Below are 24,311 nucleotides of genomic sequence, written 5' to 3' on the forward strand. Positions count from 1 at the left end.
GTAATTCCTACACCGTTTACCTGATTTGGATGTAAATTCCCTCAAATTAAAGCAGCTGAAAGTCTGCAGTTAAAGCAGATTTTGTTTGTTTCATTTCATTGTGGTGGTATATAGAGGCCAAAATATGAGAATTGTGTCGATGTCCCAATATTTATGGACTTGACTGTATATATATATATATATATATATATATATGTGTATGTTCCAAATGCCGGCGATTGGCTTGCTCAGTTATCGGGGCTGCCCCTGGTCTTAAGGGGATGGTCCCGACTGTCACTGGCTCACTGTATCCCTTCAAGCAGCTAACAGCAAATCCGATGCTGTTAGCTGCCCTGTCAGTGCGGGCGCAGTGCGCTGCTTAGTGTAGTGTCGTGAGACTATAACATCTCATGTGACCACACTAAGCACAGAGACCACATCCACACTGACAGGGCAAGAAGAAAGAAGTATTGGAGCCTGCAGGGAAGAGGACCAGAAGACTGCAAGGTAAGTGCTGTTACTATATATCAGGGCGTAAGAGGAGGAGGTGATAGATTGGGGATGTGGAGGGAGGGGGACATCGTGACTGGGGAACCAATGAATTGACTGCATGGGGTGTTGATGAATTGGCTGTGGGGGGTGATTAGTTGGCTGCAGTGGGAGCTGATGAATTGGCTGCAAGGGTGACGCTGATAAATTGGCTGCAGGGAGGGTAATGAATTGGCTGTAGAGGGGCTGACGAATTGACTGCAGAGGGGGAGCTGATGAATTGGCTGCAGAGGGGGAGCTGATGAATTGGCTGCAGAGGGGGAGCTGATGAATTGGCTGCAGGGGGAAGCTGATAAATTGGCTGCAGGGGGAGCTGATGAGTTGGCTGCAGGGGGAACTGATGAATCGGCTGCAGGAGGAAGCTGATGAATTGCCTGCGCTGGGTAGCTGATGAATTGGCTGCAGGGGGAAGCTGATGAATTGGCTGCAGAGGGAAGCTGATGAATTGGCTGCAGTGGGGGAAGCTGAGAGAGATTTCCCTGCCAAGCAGCCATATCTGATAACAGGACCAGGACATTAATCTCACATTGCATAGAACAATTAAGAATTGTGTGACAGACATCTACATAATCATGGCTAACATCTGCCCCTCCCGACCGGTCACAATCCTCCAATGACAATGTTGCTGAGAGACAAATCATCAACTGACCTTTTGTGAGTGAGATGGACACCTTTGCACGTGTTAGCAGCCTTAGAACTCATTCCTATACAGAGACACTTATAGGGGGGGGGGATACAATTCAGAGCAATGTGCCTCTGGAACAGTCCACGGAGACACTGTGAGGATATGTCTGTCTGAAATCAAATAGAACCAAGTGTTATGCTGTGGATTATGTAAGAACTATCCTTCAGTGGTTTCCCTATACCCCATATGGGACGTTTTTGAGAAGGCTTGTGTTGCTTTTTTTCTGCAGAGAATACCAATTACTATGAACTTTATTCCAATTCCAGCCACTAGATGGCGATGCTTCACCATTAATAAGTTTATCATGTTGTTGACCTGATAAAGAGTTTATCACTTTTCACATTTCTCCTTTTGTTTACCCAAAACTTTCTCTCTTGTCTTGTTGTTAATATACTAGCTTTGGTCAACACACAACACTACCATTAATAAGTATGCTCTAAACGTGATATAATGGCTCTGACCTATAGGAGGTTTGGCAGCGTTAGATTAGGCCAATATGTATAACTAGGTCAGAATCCCCCTTCTTTTGACCCTTAAAGACTCTCTGGGTCTTCACTGTCACTCAGCCTACAAGGCTAGCAATCTATCCCAGTACTGTGCAAATATGCAAGCCATATTCCTCCTTTCTGTGGATACATTACTTTAAAATGTGATATTTAGTTCTTATTCCCCCTAGCCTTACTTGCCCTCTCCGCTTTTATAGCTATATAAATATCGGTAAAGTACAAGATAAATTGACTGGCTGGGAGTTTGGCACATTAACATATCCTGCCTTATTGATGTTGGGACGTAAGTGTTACGAGCCGCGGTGGTGCCTCAAGCCGCCACAACTCGCTGTTACAGGCTGACTGTGTCAGGGCTGTCTCCATGATGACCGGGACGCCACTTCCGTCTCCGTGACGACTGGGACTTCAATTCCGTCTCCATGATGACCGGGACGTCGCTTCCGTCTCCATGACAACCGGGACGTCACATCCATTTTCAGCCTTGTTGTCAAGACGCTGCGTCCCAGCATGAGGGGCAGCCGGGCACGTGCGCAAACTGTCAAAATTAATTAACAGCCTTCTGAGGCTGATTTTGCCCGCTGTGCCCCCTAGTTCCTGAGTGGCCCTTCTGTGGTGTATATAAGGCAGGGAGGGCCTACTTGCCAGTTATAGCTTTCACTGCCTGTGTTGTTGCTGACCTGCTCTGTTTTCTCACATTTTTGATTGATCTCCTGTTGTCACCTTGCCTGATTGCCTGTAGCCCCGACCTTTTGCCTGAATGTTGGACTTCGCCATTTTGCTTGTGACCCTGACCATTGCTAGAATACTGGACCTGCTTGTTTGCTGCCTGCCCAGACCTCTGGCCTGTGCCCTGACCTTTCTGCTTGCTATGAACCTGTGACCTAGGCCTGTCCTCTGCATTCCAGCCTCCAGTCTTCCAGTTTGTCTACCCTGTGACGCGGTTATACTGATAAGCCTCTATTACCATAGAGATAAGTCAGTAGCTATGGTCCTAACAGTAAGTCCATCTGCGTTAGGTTTATTGCGTGAAAAAGCTCTATGTGTGCTTAAAAATGGAACTTACACCAGCAAACGCAATTGCATGTCTGTACTGACACAACTACTTACAACTTGTAGGGCAGAAACAGGGGTGGTCAGGGGTGGACGGATGTAGGCAATGTATAGTAAGGGTGACCCGAGGTCTCGTTACGCAGATGCGGCCGATTCAAGTTCAGGGCATCTCTTAGGTACGTGGGTTTTAGCTGTATCTTTTGCATCAGCTACAGGGCAGCTATAAGTAAGCAGTAAGAACATCCTGGTGTATTTCATGTAAAAGAAAAAAATGGAAAAAAACATTTTTATTAATAATTATAGTATTAAGATTTGTAAAATTTGTAAATTAATTTTTTCTAATTTTTTCTTTGCCTGCATTCTGATGGGACTTTACGTTGCACTTATACCAATGCGCATCCTGCATTGTCTGCCTACATACGACAAGTACCATATAGCCAGAGCGTACCCAGAATCAAATAGAAATGTATCTTGAGATCCGCTTGTATTTGTAATGTGTTCACATTGCGTTCGGTGGTGACTCAGCCCCACTGACTCAGGTCCTATAGAAATTAGTACCTATGTTTTAAACACTTGGAGGGGAGGTGGGAGATTAATATCTATAATTGAAAACGCAATGTTTTCCGCACAAGCTCCCAGCATTCCCCCCCCCCCCCCCCATGCACTACCAGCGGTCACCAGTGTGCTTCTCTTATACTGATGAAAGACTAGAAATGTTCTCCGCAGAATGAGACTATATTGCTGGTCAAATTCTTCCTCTTTTACACAATGGAATAAAAGTGCTTATATAAGTTCCAAACAATAGTTACACTGACTTGAAATAGAGTCTACAATTCAATAACTGTGTATTATATATTCCTCCCAACCGTCCCGATTTCAGCAGGGCAGTCCCGAATTTAGGGCCTCATTATGACAGCCACGCCCCCATATATATATATATATATATATTTTCTCCCTGTGTTTGCGTGAGTTTCCTCCGGGTGCTCCGGTTTCCTCAGCTGCTGTTGATTTGGATACAAGAATCGGTCTGACCTGTGATGATTGACACTGAATTTCCTGGAGAAAACGACAGCCTGTTATCCTGTACAAGTAACTGCTACGTGAACATCAAACACTACTTGACTGTAAGTCCATTTCTAATAGACTGCAATTTGGGAAATCTTACTCAGTGTATGAAGAATACGCTTATTTTATAAAGTCAGTAGTTGTTTTGAATATTCAGTAAAGCTTTTATCATCTTCTCCAATCATTACTACAATTTATTTTCTGTGACTTTGAAAGATAAGGTTACTCTATAAAATCTACAGCTGTTTGTATGTGTAGTTCCAACATCCGGCAAGATTTTTATTATTCTTTCCTTTATATTTCTGTGATTTTTGTTAATTGGAAGCCCGGTAGCGCTGCAACAACTTCCTTTTTTATATTATTATCTCCACAATCTATTTGCAGCTTGTGTGCAGCTGTATTAGGAGTTGTTATCTGCTACAATCGGTATTCCAGCGCTTAGTGTGGACCTATACTTGTTTAATACAATAACTGTGTATTATATATTCCTCCTAACCGTCCCGATTTCAGCAGGGCAGTCCCGAATTTAGGGCCTCATTATGACAGCCACGCCCCCATATATATATATATATATATATATATATATATGTTCTCCCTGTGTTTGCGTGGGTTTCCTCCGGGTGCTCCGGTTTCCTCCCACTCTCCAAAAACATACTGGTAGGTTAATTGGCTGCTATCAAATTGACCCTAGTCTGTGTGTCTGTCTCTGTCTGTGTGTCTGTGTGTGTGTTCACTCTGCAGCCACTGCTGCAAAGTAGACATTAAAAAGACTTTTATATGGTAGATAATTTATGTCCCCTGCCCCTCTCAGATGTTCTGCTTTTCTGATTTACATATAGTAGCACAGTAAGGATATTACAATTTTATCTGTTTTAAATTATCTTTATGGGTTTTTTTTAACTTAGATTTTTTAGCCAACATGATGCCAATGTTTTCTTTCTGCATATATTTTATTATAATTGTTTTTCTTTTTAATAACATGTTTATTTGTCTGATGTATAGAACATAGTGGGAGAGATGGGCCTGTATATGACCAAAAGACATTGTTGCCTCCGACACCAGTTACTGTAACATCACCACCTCGTGTCGCCAGATTGTACAGAGTGACTGAGAGCCTATGATTGGCATCCGCAGAGCAATACCAGCTCTGCCTAAATTGCTGACTGTGTTACAATTCTGTGCGGCTGGGTTTTTACGCGCTACCGCGGTGCACAGGAATGTCCCAGACTACTTTCACTCAGTTACTGACTAACCTACAAGGCCATCAACAAAGCTGCACTAACATATATATCCTCTCTTGTATCAAAATATCTCCCAACTCGGTAACTCCGTTCTGCACAAGATCTGCGTCTCTCATCCACACTCATTACATCCTTCCATTCCTGGTTACAGGACTTTTTTTGGGCTGCACCCATTCCATGGAATTCTCTCCCTCGCACAATAAGACTCTCCTCTGGTCTACAAACTTTCAAGCGTTCTTTGAAAACCCACCTCTTCAGACAAGCTTATAATATTCCTCAACCACCCTCTTAACCTCACTACATTACCCTATTACCATCCGTTACACAATTTCACACAAGACAGCTACCTCCTGACCAACATTGTTGTGTGACAGGATCATTTAGCTTATGAGTCACTTTTACCTTTGCAGTCTGGCTGGGCCGAAATGCAAAATGTAGACTTAACCTCATGTATCAAACTCCCATTGTCCCATAGACTGTAAGCTTGCGAGCAGGGCCTTCTCACCTCTCTGTCTGTTTTTCCCAGTTTGTTATTAGTTTACTGTGTTTGTCCCCAATTGTAAAGCGCTACGGAATATGTTGGCGCTATATAAATAAATGATGATGATATTGTAGGTATTCCTGTTGCACAGCACCGTTTATTAATCTGCCATTGGACAAGGATTCCCTTGTGCCCATAAAACAGCAGCTTTACTAAATTGCAGGTTTTCTTTACTTCGCAGGAGCAGTGGATGGAACTCATGTTGTGCTAATACCATCAGGAAGAAATTAATTAATTGTTCGCAATAGGTACCAATTCCATTCCACCAATGGAATGTGATGTTCCTTTCCAAATCCGTATCGTAGTTGCCAAAATTTCCGGAGAGTGCCCACCACTCCTTTGTGCTCATCCATGTGGCATAAATTATCACTGATGCTAGATGGAAATGCGTGGATCTTAGGTAATAATGTTTTTTTGCCATAAAATATTAAAACCTGACTTTGTGATAATAGCCAGACAGCACTATCGTTGCCACAATGATCAGTGACTATTGACATAATTGTCGCTGTGCTGAATCATTGTATTTTCTAACCACATTACAATCATATTGGCCCATCTGCACACGTTTGTGATAAAGTCAATTGTCTGTATTACTGGAACATTTTAACACAGACATTTATTGCTTGAATGTTTTAGAAAAAGTTTTTATTTACTTTTAGGGGACGATGCGGACCATTTGCGCAATACTTGCCAACTTTTCCTCATTGGCTTCAGGGAGATCCTGGGGAAGGTGGGCGTGTGGGGGCGGGGCTTGACGAATCTTAGCAAAAATTAGTCAATATTTGCATCATTAAGCCCTCTCACCAACTTATTTATTGCGAGGGTGAGAACCAGGAGGTTGCCCTGCTCTCCCGGGAGCCCAGTAGGTCTCCCAGAAATGCGGGAGTCTCCCGGACATTCCAGGAGAGTAAGCAACTATGCGTTAAAGAAAAGCAGCTAATGAATCTCTAGAGACTGAAGTGTCTTTTACATTTCTGTCTCCATTACTGAAGTCATGTTGTCTTACCTGTCAGTCTTTGATTAAATCTTGGTCTCCATGAAAATGGCCACCTCCATAGGCATCAATACATGGACATAGGACACAATTTCTAAACTGTGTCATTATGCCACAGATGGCAAAGCCAACCACGTCTTGTACTGGCTCAGCATCAGGGAGAATGCCAAACTCTTCAGGGAGTGAGGGAGATCACCCCTATTTCAGGGAGTCTCCCTGACATTCAGGGAGAGTTGGCAAGTATGCTTTATGCCCTTGGTTCATCACTCCTTTATTACACCCAGAGGCAGAGCAAATATTCGCCTACAATTCCATGCATACCTCCACTAGGTCAGTCATAGAAGGGTCCTTTAAGCTTCTGAAAGCTTATTCCTCTGCCTCAACCAGTCTGTAGGGGCCCCCATGTATGCTCTGTGTGCCATATTGTGATTCTACAACCTTTTCACCACCAGCTGCACCAGCACCACAACTTCCTGAAAGCTGAAATCTGGCTGGCTCTGCTTCATGGGTATATAACTGGGGCCAGCTGCCTCTTCCTCAGCTTGGGACATAATATCTATATTTTTTGCTAAATATTTTATGTTTTATGTTAATATGATGAATTATACATTACAACGTGTGTTTTCCGTATGTTGCCTTATATCGGTCACGATTAGACATGTTTGTGGGCATTAGCAAGCGAATTTTCATATCAGATTTTGGCGCACATTTGTCTAGTATGGTGCAGCAATTTTTAATAGTTGCATGAGTGCAATACTTATTGCTATAAAAATAAATAAATTGATTTCAATAATAAGATTAGTATTTTGACGCATGGGCTATGGCCGTCTCGTGTCATATTTAGCTCCAGGTTTAAAAGCGTATTAAAAGAGTCCTTTATATATTGATGTGCTTTCATCTAAAAACCTAGAAGATTGATACATAAAAGCGCCTTAGACATGTGTAATTATTGTTTAATAAGCTCACAAAACATAAATAATTAATTTGTTTGTGTGTTTCACAAGGACAACAATGCAGAGAGGCCCAGGAAGCACAAAGCCAAGAGTAGAAGGCGGAGTTCTTGGAAAAACAACAACAGCAGGTGGGACCCTAGTAGAAACAACAGGAGCAAGTAGGACCCATGGAGGAACAACAGGAGCTGGTAGGACCCGTGGAGGAACAACAGGAGCATGTAGGACCCGTGGAGGAGCAACAGGAGCAGGTAGACCCGTGGAGGAGCAACAGGCGGAGGCGGGATCCTTTGAGGAACAACATGAGGAGGCGGAACCCTTGGAGGAACAACATGAGGAGGCGGGACCCTTGGAGGAACTACATGAGGAGACAGGAACCCTCGGAGGAACAGCATGAGGAGGGGGAACCCTTGGAGGCACAACATGAGGAGGCAGGAAACCTTGGAGGAACAACAGGAGGAGGCAGGAACCCTTGCAGGAACAACATGAGGATGCAGGAACCCTTGGAGGAACAACAGGAGGAGGCAGGAACCCTTGGAGGAACAACAGGAGGAGGCAGGAACCCTTGGAAGAACAACAAGAGGAGGGGGAACCCTTGGAGGAAAAACAGGGACAGGTAGGAACCCTTGGAGGAACAACATGAGGAGGCAGAACCCTTGGAGGCACAACATGAGGAGGCAGGAACCCTTGGAGGAACAACAGGAAGGACAAGAACCCTTGGAGGAACAACAGGGACAGGTAGGAACCCTTGGAGGAACAACATGAGGAGGCAGAACCCTTGGAGGCACAACATGAGGAGGCAGGAACCCTTGGAGGAACAACAGGAGGTGGGACCCTAGTAGAAACAACAGGAGCAGGTAGGACCCATGGAGGAACAACAGGAGCTGGTAGGACCCGTGGAGGAACAACAGGAGCAGGTAGGACCCGTGGAGGAGCAACAGGCGGAGGCGGGATCCTTTGAGGAACAACATGAGGAGGCGGAACCCTTGGAGGAACAACATGAGGAGGCGGGACCCTTGGAGGAACTACATGAGGAGACAGGAACCCTTGGAGGAACAGCATGAGGAGGGGGAACCCTTGGAGGCACAACATGAGGAGGCAGGAAACCTTGGAGGAACAACAGGAGGAGGCAGGAACCCTTGCAGGAACAACATGAGGATGCAGAAACCCTTGGAGGAACAACAGGAGGAGGCAGGAACCCTTGGAGGCACAACAAGAGGAGGCAGGAACCCTTGGAAGAACAACAGGAGGAGATGGAACCCTTGGAGGAAAAACAGGGACAGGTAGCAACCCTTGGAGGAACAACATGAGGAGGCAGAACCCTTGGAGGCACAACATGAGGAGGCAGGAACCCTTGGAGGAACAACAGGAAGGACAAGAACCCTTGGGGGAACAACAGGGACAGGTAGGAACCCTTGGAGGAACAACATGAGGAGGCGGAACCCTTGGAGGCACAACATGAGGAGGCAGGAACCCTTGGAGGAACAACAGTAGGTGGGACCCTAGTAGAAACAGCAGGAGCAGGTAGGACCCATGGAGGAACAACAGGAGCTGGTAGGACCCGTGGAGGAACAACAGGAGCAGGTAGGACCCGTGGAGGAGCAACAGGCGGAGGCGGGATCCTTTGAGGAACAACATGAGGAGGCGGAACCCTTGGAGGAACAACATGAGGAGGCGGGACCCTTGGAGGAACTACATGAGGAGACAGGAACCCTTGGAGGAACAGCATGAGGAGGGGGAACCCTTGGAGGCACAACATGAGGAGGCAGGAAACCTTGGAGGAACAACAGGAGGAGGCAGGAACCCTTGCAGGAACAACATGAGGATGCAGAAACCCTTGGAGGAACAACAGGAGGAGGCAGGAACCCTTGGAGGCACAACAGGAGGAGGCAGGAACCCTTGGAAGAACAACAGGAGGAGGGGGAGCCCTTGGAGGAAAAACAGGGACAGGTAGGAACCCTTGGAGGAACAACATGAGGAGGCAGAACCCTTGGAGGCACAACATGAGGAGGCAGGAACCCTTGGAGGAACAACGGGAAGGACAAGAACCCTTGGAGGAACAACAGGGACAGGTAGGAACCCTTGGAGGAACAACATGAGGAGGCGGAACCCTTGGAGGCACAACATGAGGAGGCAGGAACCCTTGGAGGAACAACAGGAAGGGCAGGAACCCTTGGAGGAACAACAGGGACAGGTAGGAACCATTGGAGGAACTACATGAGGAGGCGAAACCCTTGGAGGAACAACAGTAGGGGCAGGAACCCTTGGAGGAACAACAGGGACAGGTAGGAACCCTTGGAGGCACAACATGAGGAGACGGAACCCTTGGAGGCACAAAATGAGGATGCAGGAACCCTTGGAGGAACAACATGAGGAGGCAGGAACCCTTGGAGAAACAACAGGAGGAGGCAAAAACCCTTGGAGGAACAACATGAGGAGGCAGGAACCCTTGGAGGAACAACATGAGGAGGCAGGAACCCTTGGAGGAACAACATGAGGAGGCAGGAACCCTTGGAGGAACAACATGAGGAGGCAGGAACCCTTGGAGGAACAACAAGAGGAGGCAGGAACCCTTGGAGGAACAACATGAGGAGGGGAAACCCTTGGAGGCACAACATGAGGAGGCAGGAACCCTAGGAGGAACAACATGAGGAGGCAGGAACCCTAGGAGGATCAACATGAGGAGGCAGGAACCCTTGGAGGAACAACAGGGACAGGTATGACCCCTTGGAGGAACAACAGGAGGAGGCAGGAACCCAGGAGGAACAACAGGAGGAGTCAGGAACCCTTGGAGGAACAACAGGAGGAGGCAGGAACCCTTAAAGGAACAACAGGAAGGGCAGGAACCCTTGGAGGAACAACAGGGACAGGTAGGAACCCTTGGAGGAGCTACATGAGGAGGCGGAACCCTTTGAGGAACAACAGGGGGGGCAGGAACCCTTGGAGGAACAACAGGGACAGGTAGGAACCCTTGGAGGCACAACATGAGGAGACGGAACCCTTGGAGGCACAAAATGAGGAGGCAGGAACCTTTGGAGGAACAACATGAGGAGGCAGGAACCCTTGGAGAAACAACAGGAGGAGGCAAAAACCCTTGGAGGAACAACATGAGGAGGCAGGAACCCTTGGAGGAACAACATGAGGAGGCAGGAACCCTTGGAGGAACAACATGAGGAGGGGGAACCCTTGGAGGCACAACATGAGGAGGCAGGAACCCTAGGAGGAACAACATGAGGAGGCAGGAACCCTAGGAGGATCAACATGAGGAGGCAGAAACTCTTGGAGGAACAACAGGGACAGGTATGACCCCTTGGAGGAACAACAGGAGGAGGCAGGAACCCTTGGAGGAACAAAAGGAGGAGGCAGGAACCCTTGGAGGAACAACAGGAGGAGGCAGGAACCCTTGGAGGAACAACAGGAGGAAGTGGAACCCTTGGAGGAACAACAGGGACAGGTAGAAACCCTAGGAGGAACAACATGAGGAGGCATAACCCTTGGAGGCACAACATGAGGAGGCAGGAACCCTTGGAGGAACAACATGAGGAGGCAGGAACCCTTGGAGGAACAACAGGAGGGGGCAGGAACCCTTGGAGGAACAACAGGGGAAGGCAGGAACCCTTGGAGGAACAACAGGGACAGGTAGGCCCCCTTGGAGGAACTACAGGAGGAGGCAGGACCCTTGGAGGAACAACATGAGGAGGCAGGAACCCTTGGAGGAACAACATGAGGAGGCGGAACCCTTGGAGGAACAACATGAGGAGGCAGGAACCCTTGGAGGAACAACATGCGGAGGCAGGAACCCTTGGAGGAACAACATGAGGAGACAGGAACCCTTGGAGGAACAACATGAGGAGGCGGAACCCTTGGAGGAACAACATGAGGAGGCAGGAACCTTTGGAGGAACAACATGAGGAGACAGGAACCCTTGGAGGAGCAACAGGGACAGGTAGGTCCCTTGGAGGAACAACAGGGACAGATAGGACCCTTGGAGGAACAACAGGAGGGGCCACAGACAGCTTTGGGTATGGTGGCTGAGGGTAAATAAATTAAGCATCTTGTCCTCTTTGCTAAGCCTGTGTTGGACAAGGCAGTTGGTGGTGTAGGTGTAGCTACACTCAGTGACTAGGTGTATGCATTAATTGCATTGCATTATTGTATTATCTTATACTTTCTCCCCACTCCCCCAAATCTGTGTTTGTTTACAGGACTAATTATGTGAGCCATGTAAAGTGCACTCCTTTGGCATTCTGCAAGAGACGATTAAAAGTGGTCAAAAACCAGCCTATCCCCATTGAGCAAAATTATGTATGTAGTGTTTAAGATGTAGGGCCTGATTCATTAAGGATCTTAAATTAAGAAGTTTCTTATTTAAGTCTCCTGGACAAAACCATGTTTCAATGCAAGGGGTATAAATTCGTTTTCTGTTTTGCACATAAGTTAAATACTGACTGTTTTTTCATGTAGCACACAAATACTTGATAGCTTATTTGTACACTGACATTTAAAATTGATATTTGTGTGCTCCATGAAAAATACAGACAGTATTTAACTTATGTGCAAAACAGAAAACTAATTTTCACCCCTTGCATTGTAACATGGTTTTGTCCAGGAGACTTAAATAAGAAACTTCTTAATTTAAGATCCTTAATGAATCAGGCCCGTAATGATTAATAATGTAAAATAAATGAAGATTGTGACTAATACTGTATATTCTACAGATGTCCATGATGAGTTTTCACCGGGAACATGTGCGTCGCTGGACTGCGGCAAGAGATTGTCAGAAAGCAAAATCTAGTCCAATATTATGATTTAGTTGAAGCACATTGTATCGTTTCATTTGATATTTACACTGAACTATAAATGTCGTTCAAGAACGGAAATATGTTGAGTCAGTTCTGTGTTGTGTATGTCCTCAGGACCGGCAGTGTCCATAGATCTCTATGGAGTGTGCAGTGTCACCATCTTTTCAGCCAATGGTTATGACAGATAAAGACCACAGATCTGACGGTAAATCTCGTAAAACATGTATAGTGTGTACACATGAATCGACATGCTGATCAGGGCTTTTTTTTGTCCTGTCGTTTGTAAAATCATTAAAGATGTAGAAATTTCTGTAGTGTGTACCCAGCCTTAGTGTTGCAGGGACAGTAGGGTGTACATCTATATTAGTAGTATAGTATATAGCATGTATAAGTGCACAAGTGTTTCTTGGCTGTAAATGGGGAAGTAACATAACATTTGCATAGGTAAATACATAGTAAGATAATAAATGTAAGCACTGTATACATATTTTAATATATTTGTGTGCTACTTTAAAATGAGTGTAGTTTTAATAAAAATATAGACATAGGATAATAATTGAAGGAATTCTACTAATGTAGTGTTCCCTGAGAATAAGGCTTACATATTAGTGGTGCAATGACTGCTGACGCGGAGCTGTTGGCCTATTGAGTTGTGCTTGGCCCTGCCTATTGGCGAAAATACGGCATTTTTTCACAGATATTTAAATCTGTAAAACGATAAACGTCACAGCATGGAAAGCAATATAACATAATTATCTGTGACAGTCTGTATATTGCTCATTTAAACAATTCTATTTAGTTGATACATTTTAGCTAGCCTCTGACTATCTGCGTTAAAACTCGTCTCAGTGTCTGCTGTGTGCAAATTCCACAAAAGTGGGTATGGCGATTCTTTCTGCATATATAAATATATAATATTTATTTATATACTTATATAAATATAATGATTCATAATGAATTATTAATGTGTTTTCTCCATCTAATACTATGGATCTGATTTCTTAAGACACACAAAATGATCGTGCTTTTAAAATAACGTACATAAATCGGACATACGCACATCAGTAATCACCAAGGAACGGATGTAAAGAGCCGCTCTGTTCTAACAGACAATACACTGCAGGATACGTCCAGTATATAATGTGGAATTTAAAGTCCCAACAGAATGCATAGGAAAAAAACAGAATTCAGTTAATGTCACCTGTTCATAATATAGGGCCTGATTCATTAAGCAGAGTAAGAAAGTAAGGCAAAACCATGTCGCATTGGAGGGGGAGGTAAATTTAAAATGTGATGGCTTATTTATAGTTGGGGTAGGGCATATCCTAGATAAATGTTAAATTTCATTGTACAAATAAGCTATCAGGTATTTGTGTGCTACAGGAAAACACAGCTAATATTTTCCTTGCATGCAAAATAATAAACTAATTTGGCCCATAGGGCCTGATTCATTATGGAACTTAGGCAACAATTTGAGTAAGTTTTCTTACTTAGGTTTTCTGGTCACATGCATTTTTATGTTGCTCCTGATTGCAAACACATATTCTAGCATGCATACGGGACTGTCATCACTAGTAATAGGCAATTACACCCGACCTGTAGCTGGTGCAAGTGATACAACTGTAAATCACGTACCCAAATCATGAATTGGAAACTGCTATGTGCACCTGAGCTTGGCACGCCTGTGGAGGACTCACCTGCGGGACAAGGTCCCGTGGGTTTCCTCTGTCCCCGCATCGCCGGGGCTGTTCCCTGTCCGGCCGGGTCGGTGAGCCAATCAGGGCTTACCTCTGGGCCGTTTGAATGTTTGGCGCCGCAGCGAGCCAATCAGGGCTTACTGCGTCATCACGTGGCGTCCCGTCGACATCGCCTGACTTTGGCGCACCGACGACTATTTAAGCCAGTGCGCGCCGCCATCTTTAGTTCCACGGCAGAGAGCTGCGCGATCAAGAGAAGATAAAAAGGCAGCGAAAGAAGACCGCGGCGGCAGAGAGTCCTTGTCAGGGCTAGGAGCTACTCTGCTCGTTGAAGACCAGCTGGATCAACATCAGAAGACAGCGGCAGCGCGTGGACGTAGCGGAAGTTGGGGAGGATCCTCGAAGACTGAGGAAACAGGTAGGGCCCTCCTGGGCACCATTTCTTCCAGGCCCCCGCCTGCATTCCTACCCCCTAAATAAGTGCACAAGGCCCTGGAACAATTCGGGCACAAGTGAAGGTAGGACACACAGTAGTTTCCCTGTCGCGGTCCCTGGGGTTACGCAGGATTCCTGTGGCAGTGATTGGGGACCTCACTGGCACTGCAGGGCAGCACGTCCCTTTTGAGTTCCAGGGGTGCGTTCCGTGGTTCCAAATGGGTGTCCCAGTCTGAGATCCGGCAGGGTCCCTGACGGTTCCAGATCGGGGTGGTGTTTCCACTCGGGTGAACGCGACCGTCTCGAGTTCCGCCAGCGGCCACTGACGGTTCCGAGCGGAAGTCACCACCCCGGTAGCGCGTTTCTCCAGCAAGCCCTGGTTGGGCAGGTGGTAACTAGTCCTTGGAATTCTGTGAGTGACCCCGTAGTGAGAAGACAGTCTTCTCGGTCCGACCTGGGTGAGGGTTAAGGTCAGCCCCCGGAGTAAAAAGTGAACACCGGCTGGTGTTCCCCGTAGGTAGAGGGAGGAGGTTTAGGGAATACACCACACCCAGTACTTAGCGAAGATGTGTTACCCAGTTGTGTGGGTGGTACATTCTAGCCTCACCTGTAGAGTAGATGGAGGATGTGTTGTATTTTGTCTTCCACAGGTGACAGAGAGGAGCAGGAGTGCAGGGACCAGAAGTTGGAGTGCCCGGGTGAGTATATCTCTCGTTTCCTACTTTTTGTTAGGTAGGCCCTCACCAAGGGGTGAGTAGAGTATTTGGGGCGGAACTGTTCCCGGCCACAAATACTCGTAGTCCCGCGCCCTTGGGCAGAACAAAACAACGTGGCGGCAGATGGGGTTGAGTGAATGTCTCTGCTCCTTGCTGTAGCCTCGGACAGTCCTTCCTGGTAGGCACGGGTCTTAACTTTTGTTTCTTCCTATTATTATTATTATTATTAATATTTATTTATAAGGCGCCACAAGGCATCCGCAGCGCCGTACAGAGACAAACAAAATCACAATACAATGGGAGACAGCACAGTACAGTAAACACAGCAACTCAGTACGCTCAATGCACAGCTAGAGAGGGCGGGGAAGGGGGAGGGAGGATCCGCAAATGACGGGGCCCAAGAAGGAGGGTGCGGAAGACAGGGAGACCCCCAGGGGGGAGGAGGGAGCGAGAGTGGACGTGGGGTGGAGGACCCTCGAGGAGGAGGGCTAAGTAGCTGGAGAGCAGAGTTAGAAGTGGTGGAAACAGGAGGAGAGATGGCCCTGCTCAGAGGAGCGTACAATCTAAGGGGAGGGGTGGACAGACAGAGAGACGCAGGGGAGAGAGGGAGAGTAGGGGGACAGAGGCAGAAGATAAGGTAGGAAGTTAAGTGGGAGACAGAAAGGCTTTAAGAAAAAGGTGGGTTTTTAGGGCCCGTTTGAAGCTGGACAGATTAGGGGAAGTTCTGATGGAGGGAGGGAGCTTGTTCCAGTGGAGGGGGGGGGAAGGACTTCTTCCTAAAGGGGAAGTAGAGGGATCTGATGGTGGTTCAGCTGCTGGTCTGCTGGGATAGGAAACAGTGAAGTATTCCATAGTGATCCCTCAGAATTGGATAAGTGGTTGAAGTTTTAGAAAGGGGTTTGTCACCTGTATGGCACTCTCACCCTTAGGCCACTTACACGCCCTTACTATACATGGACTACGTGCGTACACCCCTTTCTCTCCCTGATTTGCACCTTAAATTATAGACTGTATTAAGTGTCCTTTGCACCCAGTGATGAATTGACACTGCGTTCTATGCGTATGATTTGTTTCTGGGCATGCGCATATCGATTTTGGACAAAATACAGCATGTATCAACATTTATGTTCCTTGATGAATCAGAGTTTTCCCTGCATGCAAAAATTTTAAAAAATTGCAACATCGTTTAATGAATCAGGCCCTGTGTGAGCGTATTAAGACTCCACACCGTTGCTCAAGACAAATCCTGACATTATCCTTGTCACGTCAATCGCTGTCTTCACTTGCACAATTCCAGGAGTGAGGAACCTGCCACAAGTTCTGTACAATCATTTAAAATGCATAGCGTGTATGTTTCCTAACAGTCCCTACACCAACCAGATTCTTCACAACTTAGCATTACTCAATAAACGACACTGACAATGTACAAGGTTTGGAAGAAGAACACAGTTTTATTTAAACAAATAGAGTCATATGTGGCAGTGAGAGCAGGACAGTCAGCAATAACCAATAAAGATGGAAAGGTCAGACCATTATACCACCAACCCAGGATATACTTTATCTATTGGCCGGTGCTAACTCGTCATAAGAATTGACTGCGCCACCCTCTGCCCTTGACAATGGCATGCCCTGTATACATGCGGCCAAGGGGTCTTCATCACAGGCTGACCAAGAGTCTGATGACTTTGATAAGGGGTAGTGACCCCTGACCTAACTTAAACAACACCACATGCTAATCAAACCGCTGACTTCGCAGTCAACCACCGTCGCTCTCCCACCCAAACTGTGTCTTGTCTGTATGGAGAAAGAACGAAAAATAAAGGTGTGCATATGACCTCCTCGCATCACACAAAACCTCGTTGGGCATGAGGGAGGAAACCGGATCCTGGACATCAGAGGATAGCCTGCTGGCGCTGAGGAGTTATAAAGCTGCAGCCCAGTAAACACCTCCCTTGATCCCTATTGGCTGCTGTGGTTGAAGACCTAACACTATTGGGTGAGTACTTCTGTCACTCACTCGCATGATTTTAACTGCGTTCGTCCTATATAGCCTCACTTTAACTCCTGCTGTTGCCAACATTCCAGTGGGATTATTAGCTGATAAACTAACTACAGGGTAGAGAGTCAGAAGACAAACGATTGAATAAAATAAGAACTGAGATCTGCATAGGAGCGAAGGATAATAAAAGCTTTGCTGTATCTTTAACTGAGTTATTCTCCGGAGTGTTAACAGTTAACTTTGTGGTACGCCCATCCGGTGTCATAGGGGAGGGGTATAGGGCTATAAGTTGGATGGGCGGAGTTTTGCTCAGTCTTGGCAGATATGGACGTTGCCCACCCACCCTCCCTGTTTTCGTTGCTGAGAGACAAAGGAGTCGGTTAGATTCTGTTACGATGGATATCAGCGTTGGAGGCAGGCATGGTTCTCAGCGAAGATGGATTGAGTATTGCCGGAAAAGCAGTTCAGTCGACGGCCAGTGGTTGTTTGGGCGCACATTACGGTATTGGGCATGGTGAACCCGCCTCTCTTCGAGTGAATCGGCTATTAGTCTCGGTTTCAGGTACCGCCCCTGTGGTTGCTTCCATTATAGCCCAGAGGAGGGGCGGGTTCGGTAGAATTGGGACGTGGTGCCCCGTCCAGGTAGATATGTGCGCCCGGGGTTTGATTGGTTGGTCCCCCACTTGAACCCAGGGGTTTGGTTGTTCCCCAGTGAGTAGTCCTAAGGAGTTCCTAGGACAGTTGGGTTTTGCCTGGCACACGTCGGTCTGACTGCTTTATTCACCTCCACCATATTTAAATAAATCATTTATTTGTGCCCTATTTCAAGTCTCATGTCGTTACTTTAAGGTTATAGTGAATAATATGAAGAAGGTAAAAGAGGTTAAGGTATCAGGCATAAGACTTTTATAACTTTATTAATATCCAATCAAACGCAAAGAAAGCATCTGAAACTAAAAATATGCTTACAAATAAAAAAAACAAAAACACATTTCAATTTATTTTTAAGGTTTTTACAGTTGCAAAGAAAGAAAAAGTAAAATGTAATCAGTTGCAACATGCTCATATTGCAAACATCACATTTGATTTGGTAATAATATAAAAATACAATGTAATGTATGTTTAGATGCAATATAAATATATGTGGTTACTGTTTGTTAGTTTACAAACAGAATTACTCTTCATTTTCTTAATCTATTTTGTAAAGCAACTTTATGGAGGGTGTATATATATATATATATATATATATATATATATATATATATATATATATATATATATATATATATTGTAACAAAAGGAGGCATTTAGCTGGCAATATGCAGAGAAAGCAGGGAAGTAGAGTAAAACATTGGCACAGTTATGTACCTAGGTGGAGATTAAACCAGGTAAAAATATATGTGTAGTTTAAAATTGGTTTACTTACATGATTTAAAAGCTGCTTCCTCTCAGCAAACAGAGGGGTCTGATAGTCTAAACAGAGCCAGGGATGGGCGTTTCCTTTTAAAGAGAAGGTGGGTGTGTCACCTGTCCATCAAGCTAGGCCTGTGGGAGGAGTTTCAGGTATAAAACCCTGCTTGTTTCATTGTTCAGGGAGATCAACGCTGGGCTAGCTGGCTGATCTGGACAGAGAGCTGGACTACGTATAGTAAGCGTTGAGGGTCTCTATAATTGCTGTGCAAGTATACGGTGTCAAAACATTATTACCATCCTGACAATAAAGAACCATAAAAAGGAAGAAGTTGTACGCGTGTGCTTCTGCAGTAGCGGGCTCTTGTCACAATGTATATATATATATATATATATATATATATATATGGCATTGAGATAAATTATTAGAAATAGTAGACCTTTTAAAACAAGCATTTGTGCGACTATTTAAGTCCAAGCAGACCTCAAGACACATTTCCATTTGAATGTGGGTATGAGTACGCTCCATCTATAGGTTACCTTTCATATGTTAACACACAGAACAGGCTGCAGGCTGCTCACATACATATGTGCAATGTAAAGTCCCATCAGAACGCGTGCAAAAAAAATAATAATTATAAAACAAGTTAACAAATCATCCTATTATAATCATTATTAAAAATATGTGTTTTGATTTTTTTTCCCTATTTAATTTGTTTACATTAACTATATAAATCATGATGCTTTTAATACATACTGTACATAGAATCCGTTTTGATCGTTTTTCTTACTTGCATACACATCATCATCATCAGTTATTTATAAAGCATCACTAATTCCGCAGCGCTGTACAGAGAACTCATTCATCAACATTCATCATCAACACTTATTTATATAGCGCCAGCAAATTCCGTAGCGCTTTACAATTGGGAACAAACATTGATAAGACAATACTGGGTAATACATACAGACAGAGAGGTAAGAGAACCCTGCTCGAAAGCTTACAATCTATAGGACAATGGGAGTTAGAAACACAAGGGCATGTGCTACATCATATTGCACAATGGACCAGCTAGACTGCAAAGGTAAAAGTATTGAGTGGGCTGTGTGTGTGGCAATGTTGGTCAGAGGGTTGTTGTCTTGCGTTAGCAGTGTAGAGGATGGTAATAGGGTAATCTAGAGAAATTAAGATGATGGTTGAGGAATATCATAACCTTGTCTGAAGAGGTGGGTTTTTAGTGAACGCTTGAAGGTTTGAAGACTAGAGAAAAGTCTTACTGTGCGTGGGAGGGAATTCCACAAAGTGGGTGCAGCCCGGAAAAAATCCTGTAACCGAGAATGGGAGGATGTGATGAGAGTGGAGGAGAGACGTAGATCTTGTGCAGAACGGAGGTGTCGAGTAGGGAGATATTTCGAGACAAGTGAGGAAATGTATGTCGGTGCAATTTTGTTGATGGCCTTGTATGTTAGTAGAAGAATTTTATATTGGATTCGTTGAAATACAGGCAGCCAATGTAGAGACTGACAGAGTGGCTCAGCAGAGGAAAAACGGTTAGTAAGGAAAATCATCCTAGCCGCTGCATGCAAAATAGATTGTAGGGGTTCAAGTCTGACTTTAGGAAGACCAGTAAGGAGGGAATTGCAATAGTCGATGCGGGAGATGATGAGTGCATGAGTTAATGTTTTTGCGGTGTCTTGTGTCAGATATGTGCGTATTCTGGAAATGTGCTTTAGATGTATGTAACATGATTTAGATATAGAGTTGATGTGGGGAATAAACGACAGTTGTGAATCAAGGATTACACCTAGGCAACGAGCTTGCGAGGTGGGATTTATGGTCATGTTATCAACAGAAATAGAAATGTCAGGCAGGAAGCTTCTGTTTTTGGGTGGGAATATTATTAATTCAGTTTTTGAAAGATTGAGTTTAAGTTGGCGAGAAGACATCCGAGATGAAATGGCAGAAAGACAGTCAGTAACGCGAGACAACACAGATGGTGAAAGATCAGGAGAGGAGAGATAAATTTGTGTATCATCCGCATAGAGATGATACTGAAATCCAAAAGAGCTTATTAATTTTCCAAGAGAAGTGGTGTAGAAAGAGAATAGCAGAGGACCTAGGACTGAGCCTTGTGGAACTCCAACTGATAAAGGAAGCGGAGCAGAGGTGGATCCAGAGAAATTAACACTGAAAGAGCGATTAGATAGGTAGGATGAGAACCAGGATAGGACAGTGTCTTCAAGACCTAGGGATTGTAGCGTTTGTATGAGGAGAGAGTGGTCAACAGTGTCAAATGCAGCAGAGAGATCCAGGAGAATTAGAAGAGAGTATTGGTTGTTGTTTTTTGCTGTGATCAAATCATTGACAACTTTGGTCAGTGCAGTCTCTGTGGAGTGTTGAGAGCGAAAGCCTGACTGAAGCGGATCCAATAGGTTGTTTGCTGTAAGAAAGTGTGTGTGGCGAGTGTAGGCAATTCTCTCGAGAAGCTTGGAGGGGCATGGGAGCTGGGAGATGGGGCGGTAATTTACGAGAGAGTTAGGGTCAGATTTCTGTTTTTTAAAATGGGAGTAATCACTGCATGCTTGAATAGTGATGGAAAAATACCAGTAGAAAGAGATAGATTACAGATTTTAGTTAGAGGGGGAAAGAGAACAGGAGACAGGGACATACCAATTTGTGAGGGAATGGGATCAAGAGGACAGGAGGTAGAGTAGGAAGATGAGAAGAGAGTAGAAACTTCCTCTTCATTTGTGGGATCAAATGAAGAGAGAGTGTCAGAGGGTGCTACAAAGGAATTGAGCTGATTGCTTGTCAAGGGAGATGATACCATTTCAAGCCTGATCTTATCAATTTTGTCCTTGAAATAGGAAGCAAGATCCTGTGCACTGATGTTAGTTGGAGGATTTGGGGCAGGAGGATTCAGAAGAGAGTTAAATGTGTTAAAGAGGCGTTTGGGATTAGAAGCCTGAGCATAGATGAGAGATTGGAAGTAGGTTTGTTTAGCAGTGTCCAGAGCATTTCTATAGGAGTGGTAGATACCAGTATATGTGATGAAATCATTAGAGGCACAAGATTTACGCCAGTGACATCAGTCCCTGCCCCATTGGAGCTTACAAGTCTAAATTTCCTAACACACACACACACACACACACACACACACAGACATAGAGAGAGACTAAAGGCAATTTAATAGCAGCCAATTCACCTACTAGTATGTTTTTGGAATGTGGGAGGAAACCAGAGCACACGGAGGAAACCCACGCAAACACAGGGAGAACATACAAACTCCTCACAGATAAGGCCATGGTCGGGAATTGAACTCATGACCCCAGTGCTGTGAGGCAGAAGTGCTAACCACTAAGCCCCCGTGCTGCTGTTCTGTACTATTTACTGGCACTCATATGTGTAGTTTTTAATACAAAGACTATGCCGTGTCAGTCACCACTATCATCATCATCATTTACATAGTGCCAGCAGATTCCGTAGCTCTCTACAATTGGGAACAAACAGTAATAAAACAATACTGGGTAATACAGAGAGCTAAGAGGGCCCTGCGCACAAGCTTACAATCTATGAGACAATGGTTTGATGCACAAGGGTAAGTGGTACATCATATTGCCTATTTCTCAAGCTAGAATGCAAGGTTAACAAGTACGAGTATTTAGTGCGCTGTGTGATCAGTCATGCAGCAATGCTGGTCAGAGGGTTGTTGTCTACTGTTAGCTGTGCAGAGGGTGGTAATAGGGTAACCTAGAGAGATTGAGATGGTGGTTGAGGAATATTATAAGCTTGTCTGAAAAGGTGGGTTTTCAGAGAACACTTAAAGGTTTGAAGACTAGAAGAAAGTCTTATTGTGCGAGAGAGGGAATTCCACAAAGTGAGTGCAGCCCAAAAAAGTCCTGTAACCCAGAATTAGAGGATGTGATGAGAGTGAAAGAGTTGCAGGTCTTGTGCGGAACTGTCACAAATTTGGAATTCGGTAGGGCCCTTTAGACCTGCCTAACTTGGCTCTACCTCCCAGGAGACGCGGAGTCTAATGACTTGAAAGGTTTTCACCAGTGACCCACGAAAAGGGAAATGGACTTGGCTGCTTTTGTGCGGTAGGTGTTAGGCAAGATCTAGTAGAGAAGAAGATGATGCTCTGAGAAGGATAACAGGAATAAAAGGTCTGGAGTCTACGGCCCGATAAGAGGTAAGATTCAATAGCTAGTACAAGTATTGGCGGGGGTATGGTTCTGCGGCTAAATATACATTTAGGTCCAGGTGCGCTCAGAAGCACGGAAGCTGGACCAGTTGAGGTACAGTGTTGGCGGAAGGAATCCACAGAATATTATTATGGCAGTACAGGTACTGATTGATGACTATGGATCTACGGCTAGATTTCACTTGGGTCCAGATATGCTTAGGAGCACTGAAGCTGGATCAGGAGGGGTATAGCGTTCACGATAGGGATCAAGGTAGAACAGAGTACACTATTGGTAAAGCAGAGATGGCGGGAGTGCGGCCAGGTAAATGCTCCAGGTACAACAGGCAGGAAATATGAAAATAGCTGTCAAGCCTATTAAAGTAATTCTATCGTTTTCAAATAAGCATTGCACAAGCGATTGTATTGTGTTTCTAACACACAAAGTGATTTATTTTAGCAGATGTAAATAGTCAACAATTCAATATATTATTATATTATGATACAGTACAGTACAGCCAATACCAAAAGATAAATACATACCGCTGCTATCGCATGCGCTCGCTGCGCACCCACGGGACCCAGTGGACAGTATATCTGTTAGAATACTGTGATCAGGGAAGACTGAGAGCTGGGTGCACAGCTATGATCATATATACACAGTCAGTGTTACAGAGAACAATACAAATGACGTGGCTTGCTTCTATAGGTCCAGACATCAGATGGGTCCAGGCTAAACAGGTCATAGGCTGATTCAATCTAAGGAATCCAAAGGTGGGGGTCGTCTCTCCAGGGGATGAGCTCCTTTCTTCCCGCCAATGCTCCAGTTACAATTAGCATTTCATAGCCAGCATCATACAAAGGTTTATTCCCTAATATCAATGACTAAAGTATGCAATGTGCGATCTCTTTGCCGACTGCACCGGACAGCTGCTGATGATAAGGGTTTCAATATGATACTAGGCATGATACCTTTCCTATAACCTGAACCTTTAATATCACTGAAGTGTACATATAATCAATATATATATATATATATATATATATATATATATATATATATATATATAGACTAATAATAAACCAAATACTATCTGCTCATAAATTACAGTGTAACGGAACCAATATGAATATGAATTATATAAATAACTAAATGTTGTAATGCGAGTGTGTTCGTGCGTATTTTACCGTGCGATCGCACCATGCCAAGTGTTACGTGGCGTACGGATCTGTGTTACGTGGTGTACGGATCTGTGTTACGTGGCGTACGGATCGCAATCGCACGGCAAAACAATATTAACCAATATACTTTCGTTCATCCAATTATACGACTTCGACAAGCCAAACAGGAGCCAGGATTAACATCCACACACCAGGAGAGACTCAAAGAACTGGCAATCAATAGGAAAAAAGAGGTGTTTTAAATAGTGTAACCAATAGAGGGCGTCTGCCAATGGAAACGAATGGGAGCTGTCAAAAGGTCGAACTGTCCATGCGCAGACTGGGAG

The 24,311-nt window shown here is 44.9% G+C and overlaps 2 protein-coding genes across 2 annotated transcripts in view; both read left to right on the forward strand.

The window, feature by feature from the left end:
- The window catches only part of SYCE2 (synaptonemal complex central element protein 2), a 32,246-nt gene extending 19,797 nt beyond the window's left edge, over positions 1-12,449 (forward strand). Inside the window, exon 4 of the mRNA XM_075206757.1 lies at positions 12,279-12,449. Within this exon, the coding sequence (XP_075062858.1) occupies positions 12,279-12,368 (90 nt within the window). The 3' untranslated portion in view covers positions 12,369-12,449. The remainder of the gene's footprint in view (positions 1-12,278) is intronic.
- Positions 12,450-12,479: 30 nt separating this feature from the next.
- The window catches only part of KLF1 (KLF transcription factor 1), a 37,763-nt gene continuing 25,931 nt past the window's right edge, over positions 12,480-24,311 (forward strand). The window contains exon 1 of the mRNA XM_075206751.1: positions 12,480-12,567. The gene's annotated coding sequence lies outside the window, so the exon portion shown is untranslated. The remainder of the gene's footprint in view (positions 12,568-24,311) is intronic.

This window comes from Mixophyes fleayi, chromosome 4 (assembly GCF_038048845.1).
Source record: "Mixophyes fleayi isolate aMixFle1 chromosome 4, aMixFle1.hap1, whole genome shotgun sequence".
Lineage (NCBI taxonomy): Eukaryota > Metazoa > Chordata > Amphibia > Anura > Limnodynastidae > Mixophyes > Mixophyes fleayi.